The sequence below is a fragment of the Fukomys damarensis genome, unplaced genomic scaffold, assembly GCF_012274545.1.
Source record: "Fukomys damarensis isolate Sample0158 unplaced genomic scaffold, DMR_v1.0_HiC HiC_scaffold_37, whole genome shotgun sequence".
Taxonomy (NCBI): domain Eukaryota; kingdom Metazoa; phylum Chordata; class Mammalia; order Rodentia; family Bathyergidae; genus Fukomys; species Fukomys damarensis.
In genome coordinates, this window is record NW_022900949.1 from 69,118,286 (window position 1) to 69,126,016 (window position 7,731).

The 7,731-nt window shown below is 33.8% G+C and overlaps 1 protein-coding gene across 4 annotated transcripts in view; it reads left to right on the forward strand.

Annotated features, from left to right (window-relative positions):
• Hltf (helicase like transcription factor) overlaps positions 1–7,731 on the forward strand; it is a 65,031-nt gene that overhangs the window by 24,514 nt on the left and 32,786 nt on the right. The window contains exons 10-14 of one of the 4 annotated variants that reach the window (XM_019207636.2): positions 641–734; positions 2,403–2,482; positions 2,570–2,611; positions 3,560–3,637; positions 7,612–7,709. In XM_019207636.2, coding sequence (XP_019063181.1) covers positions 641–734; positions 2,403–2,482; positions 2,570–2,611; positions 3,560–3,637; positions 7,612–7,709 — 392 coding nt within the window. The remainder of the gene's footprint in view (positions 1–640; positions 735–2,402; positions 2,483–2,569; positions 2,612–3,559; positions 3,638–7,611; positions 7,710–7,731) is intronic. The other 3 variants (XM_010625287.3, XM_019207637.2, XM_010625288.3) reach the window with 3 other exon arrangements.

Here is a 7,731-nt window from a genome sequence, read left to right on the forward strand (position 1 = left end):
TTTTTTTTTTTTTTTTTTTTTTTTTTTTTTTGGTACTGGGGATTGAACTTGGGTCCTTGCGCTTTCAAGGCAGGCCTCTGAACGACTGAGCTAAATCCCTGGCCCAAAAAATTGGGATTTTTATAGAAAATAGGAAACTGATTTTCCTCATAAAGTGAATAAGGTCATGTGAGAGTAAACAGAGTTACAATCTAAGCAGAAGATCCAATGTGTGTATCATTCTAAAAAATGGCTAGATAAGCTGGGTCTTGTATCGACCACTCTTCCAAGCATCTCTAGCTGTTTTCATACAGAAGGAAATTTAGCCAATATAAGAACTGACTTAATGGCTACTCGAGAAAGAGTCATAAAAAATTGAAGGTACTTTGTTATGGGAAAATACTAGTTTAGGAAAAATATATTTTACTGAAGGGAATAGGGGACTTGAAAGATGTTAGGAAAACTGAAGATAAATAATTGGGCAGCTAAAAGAAAGGGGAAGAGGGGGCTGGGGATTTAGCTCAGTGATTCTACCACCTGCCTTGCAAGCACGAGGACCCAAGTTCGATCCCCGGTACCAAAAAAGAAAAGAAAGAGTAAGAGGGATACTACTAGTTTAAGACAACTTGCCATTTTTCTTTGTATTTCTTTTTCTTTGAAGTAGAAGGATTTGGATGTAATGAAGAACCCAGTATTTCACATATCAAGAAGAATAAGTGTTCAATATCAGAATTCTTTAACCCCCATCCCAAAAGGTAAACCCTTATTATGGTTTTAATTACATGAAATATGTTTATTTAAACTTCTTCTGTTTGCATATATCTATATAGGTATGTATGTACGTAAATGTATACGAGATGAGCATTGTATCTTAATTGGGTAGTTAAATACATTTTAAAGTTTCAAATTGCTCAAGTCACTATGACTTAGGCAGATAGAGCAGAGTTCTCATTTTATGTGAAAAGTACTAATGTATAAAATAAGTGAATTGTTAATTTTTAATAATCACTCATTCTCTACCACTTTTTCTATGTTTCTTTCATCTGGGCTTTGTTTTTGTTGAAACTTTAGCATAGTTTTCTTTATGGATTTTAGGGGCTGAAAATTGAATAAAATGACAAAAGCATTCTTCACTCTTTTCTGTCCTTTTTTTATTTTACCAGTAATGGGAATAAGACATAAAGGTACTTGGGGAGAATATTATACTAACATAGACTAGAACCATGCAGGATGAATTCAAACGAAACACATTATTCCTTCTGATGTATGTTGAATCTTTAAATTCTGTGACTTCATTTACCTTCTAAGGTTGGTCCAAATGTAGGGCTTTTGTTATACTGTATAGCCTACCCTCGGTATCTAAAGATGTGCTCTGCTGTCTCTCTTACTGGTATACCACGGCGATCTCAGTCTGTGACCAGTCAGCTGTGTCATTCACATTGTGAACTACTGTCTTCCTTTTCCCAAATGTATAGGTTTCAACCAACCATATATCTTCAGTCACAGCACTGTTACATGGACTAGATCAGATGAAAGAATATAGAAATAATAAGATGTGGAAAAGTAATAAGAGCCAACATATATCTTATGGCTAATTCAGATAGGGTTACTGTGCAACAGGCACTGTATTAAGGACTTTTATGTGTACTAACATTTTATCCTAACTTAGGTTGATTTTATTAACTCCTGTTTTCACAGTGAACAAACTAAGGCATAGAAGAATACACATTAGGTAATTTACCTAAAAATCACACAGCAACCCCAGCACCCTGAGAGAGTTATTAGGCTGGAGAATTTCAAGTTTGAGTACATCCTGGGCAAATTAATGACTTAGCCTTGTCTCAAAATGAAAAAAATTTGAAAAGTGCTGAGGATGGAGCTCAGTGTGAAGGTCTTAAGGTTTAGTCATCACTATTTAAAGAAAAAAGTCACATGGCAAATTTGTGGTGGAACTTTTAACTACAAGATCCGTTGTTCTCAGCCACTTACCCATCTTTAGACTATTTCTACACAAGATTTATATAAATTTTCATTCTGAACAAATCTTATTTTTGCCTTTGGCCACTTCAGTATTAGCTACATTTTCATTGATAGAAAGCATTTCTCTGTTCTAGATTTAAATAAGCGTTTTAATGGAATTATTGAATATTGAACCCAGTATTGTAATGATTATTATTTTTTACATGACCTAATTTTTCAAATTTAATAGTAGTAGTCCTGCAGTTTGTAAATAAATACATCTTACTAGTCAGGAATGTAGAATGCTTGTAGCACATTTAATTTTTATTTAAGTAAAATCTTTCTTTGGAAAAATGTTTTTTTCAAAAAGAAAACCGGCAAGACAAAAATAGCATTGTATTTATTAACAATATCCTTGTATTGTATTTTGAGTTTACAAAAACTTTTTTTATATTTAATTTTAGAAGAAAAATTACTGCCCAGTACATTGAGAGCAGTGATTCAGAGGAAGTTGAGACAGATGAATTGCCACACAGAATAAAAGGTGATATGTAATGGATTTGATTTGATAATGTGTCCTACAGTCTAATGTCGTGTGCCATTTTTATGCTTATTTTGGTTTAATTTTTAGGAAAACTGAAAAACGTGCAGTCAGAGAAAAAAAGGCTAAAAGGTATGTGTATGTCTTTTCAGTCTTCATAATATATACTTAAATATTATTGAAGTAAAATCCCACTCATTTGCATCTTTGTAGCTTAGAGATGTTTAGTGATCTTCAGTTTGGCTGGTCTTTACATTTGAATGCTTCATGGACTTTATCATATGTCTTAAATGAATCCAATGAGGCCAATGAATAATTTGAAAACAAAATAATTTTCTCCTGCTTATACAACTTTACATTTTTATATATAAATGATAATTAACAAAGTTGGGTTGGGAGTGCCTTTTTTGAAATATTCACATTACCTTCCAACCAGGCCCCATCTCCTAATAGCAAGTCAGCTATAATGCCCTTACAATCCAGTTGCCTTCCAAAAGTACCTAACTTATGATTGCATGAGGTGGGACAGCATTATCTGACTATTTAGGGACATCTATATATAAACCATAACAAACTTAAAACTGTAACGAAGATTTAAAGGTGTAAAATTAGTATCTTTACCCTTTTTTTTCATATCTTTACTTTTTTCCTTTATCTTAACAACATGTTTGTTTTCCTTTAATTCAGATCATACTGTATCCTTAGTGAAGAGAATGTATTGCATTTGGAAAATAACTAATCACTTCTGGACTGAACTGAAAATTTGTAGCCTCATAAGTAGGAGTCAGACATCTATTTCCTTGAAAGAATTCTTCCACCTGAGAGCTGAATCATTTTGCCTCTGCTTGCCCTTACTTTCACATGAGTCCTTCAGAAAGCAACAGTCTTCCATGATTACTCTGGAGAGATGCTTAGTGTCAGAGATAACAATTTTAGTTACCATATATTATTATTATTTAATAATAGAAGCTCTCAAGATAGTGTAAAAGTGGTATTCTGTTTCTTGTCTTCACAAAGTACCTGTCCCTAAAGGACAGGAAAGAATTTTAAAATATCTTAATAATTCTATGGGTTCCTTAGCAGGATCGTCTAAGAAAGAAGATGCAGCTTTTTCACTTACCTCACCTCCTGTGGCAAAAAAGAAAATGTTGAAAAAGGGTTAGTAAATCTGCTATGTTTTTAGCTTTTTTCTGTTTTTCAGTGAAAAAAATTAAAACTTTTGGAATCATAAGTTTGGAAAATACAGAAAAGGAAAAAAAAACTATGTCTTGATGTGCTTTTCTTTGAGTGTCTTTTCTAATTTTATTTGTTTTACAAAGATAAAAATATGATTCCAGGGTCATTACTCCTGAATAGCAGAGGTGTTTATTCTAGCAGAGGCACAATATAATTTAAGGTTGCTTTAAAGCTTAATTTAATTTGCATTAAATTCTAAAAAGATTTAATTTTGGGAGTAAGTAGAATTGGCCTTTTCTTTAAGAATGTTAGTAATCTTATAAATTGGTGCTTTGTAGTTCATAGGAAAAAAACATTGCCTAACGAAAAAGACTGAGCTAGATCTAAAGAGATCTGGAACAAATTATATCTCTATACTTTGTTTTTTTCCTTTTCATGTTGAAAATATAGCAGAATATTTTCATGAGGTTTATAATCTAGTGATGGGGGAAACATACAATAAGTAAAAGCATAATTTTAAATGATAAGTTATGAGATGAGAAGGAGGGTAATGAAATAAAGATGGACCTGAAAGAGCTCTTAATTCTAATGTTACAAAATTAAAGAAATATAGAACTTTTCATTTAAGCAGAATTAAGTTCATGCATAGAAGCCCTTTTCTGTTGGCAGGCACATGGCAGTGATTGAGAAAATTAGTCCTAGCTGTGTTAAGACTAAAACAAATATATCTGTGGAAGAGAAGCATTATAGAAATAGAAGTCAAAGAATAAAGAGAGAAGTCATGGTAATGCCTGGACCTATTTTAGATACTGATTTGTTTAATGGAACACAAAAAGTCATCCGGAATAGATTAAATTCTACATTTAAAATTTCCATGTATCACCTATAAACAAAATGAAAACTGGTAGTCTGAAAAAGTATGTTTGGTAAATATAATTGACAGAAGATTAGATCTAGACTGTGTAAGAATTTTCAAGTTAATTTCTAGTAAGACATGTAAAAGAACTGAAGGATATGGACATGCAGTTCATATAAAGAAAGTGCAAATAACCAATAAACATAGGAAAAGATATGCAAATACAGTTATTGTAAAAGTGTAAATTAAAAGCATAATAATATACCATCTCATTTTTTGAGTATTTAAAAATCCTATAAACACCAGGTAAAACATGGTTATACAGCAGAAGGAACTCTCATGTACTGTGGAGGGGAGTGTCAGTTAACGATGGAGAACAACTAGGCAAAAGTACTTTATAGTGGAGCTGAAGATAAACCACCTAGAACTTATACATATGTACAAAAATGCTTTTCATTTCATTGTATTAGCAAAATATTGGAAATAATGTAAACATTATCCAACAAGGGAATAGAAATAAATTAGTCCACTCAAGTAATGTAATGCTGTGTGTCGGTTAAAATGAATACCCTAGAGCTACAAATGCTAAAAAAGCATAAATCTCAAAAATACATAGCATTGAGGAGCAAGTTGTGGGATATGTAAAATATGAATATGTATAGTTTCAAAATCATTTAAATGTTAGTATAGTATGGGTATGATGTTATAAAAACATGCAGAGGAAGATTATACAGTCTACCAGTTTGTCAGGATAATCTTTGTTTTAAAGAGAATATTAAGCAAATATAGGGAAATGTTTACATTTATGGCTATTACATGGTTAGTGTTCTCTAGTTTTTTGACATATTGTAAATTAAGGGTTTATGCTTTATGATAAAAAATGTATTTCCAAAAAAACGTTATTCCATTGTTCCATTGAGTTTTTTTTACCACTCGTTCTTTCATCTCTTCTGCCTTGGGCTGATGAAGAAAATAGTATTAGATCTAAATATTTCAGGTTACAGAATAAAGGCAGATGAGACATGAGGAAGGAAGTATACATCACTTCAAGTTACATTTAACCGTGTTGAACTCCCCAAAAGATAGAAATATTTTTATTTTACAAATTTATATGCTCAGCCAAAATAAAACAATTAAAGAGATTAGGGGCTGGGGATTTAGCTCAGTGGTTTTGGCGTCTGCCTTGCAAGCGCAAGGTACCGAGTTTGATACCTGGTACCAAAAAAAAAAAAAAAAAAGAAAAGAAAAGAAATATTAGTTAAATCATATTCACTGCTGAGAAACAAAATCCTACATTATTTATGAAACTTTAAAGGACCTTATATTATTGTGGAGTTTTTGATAGCCAAAACTGAGGAAATCAGTGTAGTAAATAAAGTACTAAATTGAGAGAAAGATAGCATAAGCAGTATGTCCCAGTTTATAATACTTGTGTCCATTGCTAAAATTAGTGTCCATTCTAAAAAATTAAACATTTCACTAGAAGTATGTATGCTACTCTGTTTTAACAAATGAAAAAATAGAATTTGTGAAGATCCCTAAGAAACCATTACATTTAAAAAATAATTGAAAGGAGAAATTTACGTGCTTATCATAGCCATTTGTTGAAAGACTTACAGTTCTAATTCACTGTCTTAGTTACTTTCTCATTGCCTGGATAAAACACTCAACGTCCACAAGTTAAAGAAGGAAAGGTTTATTTCAGCTCACAGACTGTGGAGATTTCAGTCCATAGTCAGCTGGCTCCAAGGCAGGGCAGCGTGGCAGAGGAGAAACAGTCCATGGAACAGCTGCTTCCTATTGATCACAGAGGCCAACCCTGACAGAATGTGGGAGGTGATTACGTGGAGGAAGTGGGGACTCATTGGGCGCCATTTTGGAGTCTACCATAGTAAGTGTAGTGCGAATTCAGAAAATAGCTTAAAATAAGCAGTGCCTTCCCTCTTTTCTCTCTTTTTATTCCATTCAGGCTGCAAGCCTGTTTGTTTGTGTCATCCATACCCAGATCTCAGCTAAACCAATCAGTGGACTAATCCAGTATCACACACCTGTGATTCAGTCACTCCTCAAAGTCCCACCTTTGAGCTCATGATGCTTTGCAGGACACCTAGGTCCAGAATAAGTCATAGTACTCACTTACCTTGGACTTATGCTTGCCTTGATTTTTCACTCTGTTTGAGGTTCTAATCGTTACTTGAGAAAACAGCAGTTCCCTTATCTCTTCCTAAACATGATCCTCTAACAAAAACTCATGTCACACTTAGTTCTTCTTTTAACTATTTGACATTGCTGTGTATGTTTGTATCTGTGGCCGTCCATTAGTATGAAAGCTACATAAATCATTTCAGCCACTTCCTACTGATCACAGAGGCCAACCCTGACAGAATGTTGGAGGTGATTACATAAGTTACGAATACGAGTAAGTGGAGCTCAGTGGGGGCCATTTTGGAGTCTGCCATATTCAGTGTAGTGTGAATTTAGAAAACAGCATAAAATAATATTCATCCTTACAAATGACTGTGTATCAATAGATATTAGACTTCCACTTTGTGTCCTCTCCCAGTGATAGTCTTCTGGCTCTTCCAGTAAATAATTGATACCTGGAGTTTTAGTTTCTTAACGTTACAAGGCAAAATCCAGTCCATGTTACCTTATACCTTGAAACAAACTCATTTTCTTTTTTGCAATTTTTCCTGTTTTCTTTTTTTAAAATAAATCTGTTTTGACAAATTGGCTTTTTAGGTGTGTACCACCACGCCTGGCTAATGATTGGTTGGTCTTTCCCTCCTGTTGTCATCCTTACCTTCCCTCCCTCCCTTCCTCTCTTTTTTTGTCTTCTGTTCTCCTCTCCCTCCCTCCTCCTCTCCCTTCCTCCTTCCCTCTGTCCATCCCTCCCTTCATTTTTGCACTACTGAGGACTGAACCCAGACCTTCAAACTGAGCTATATTCCCAGCCCTTTTTATTTAAAATTTTTATTTTGAAACAGTGTCTTGTTAAGATGCCCAGGCTAGGATTGAGTTTGGGATCCTCCTGCTTTAGCCCCCCAGAGTGCTCAGTTTGTAGGCATGCACCACCACACCTAATGATCTGTTCTTTCAGGAACATCTGCAGTAGACGGTTCAAAGAAAATTGATGTTGAAGAGAGACCAAGAACAACACTGATCATTTGTCCACTTTCTGTGTTAAGCAACTGGATTGTAAGTCTTTCATTTAAATATA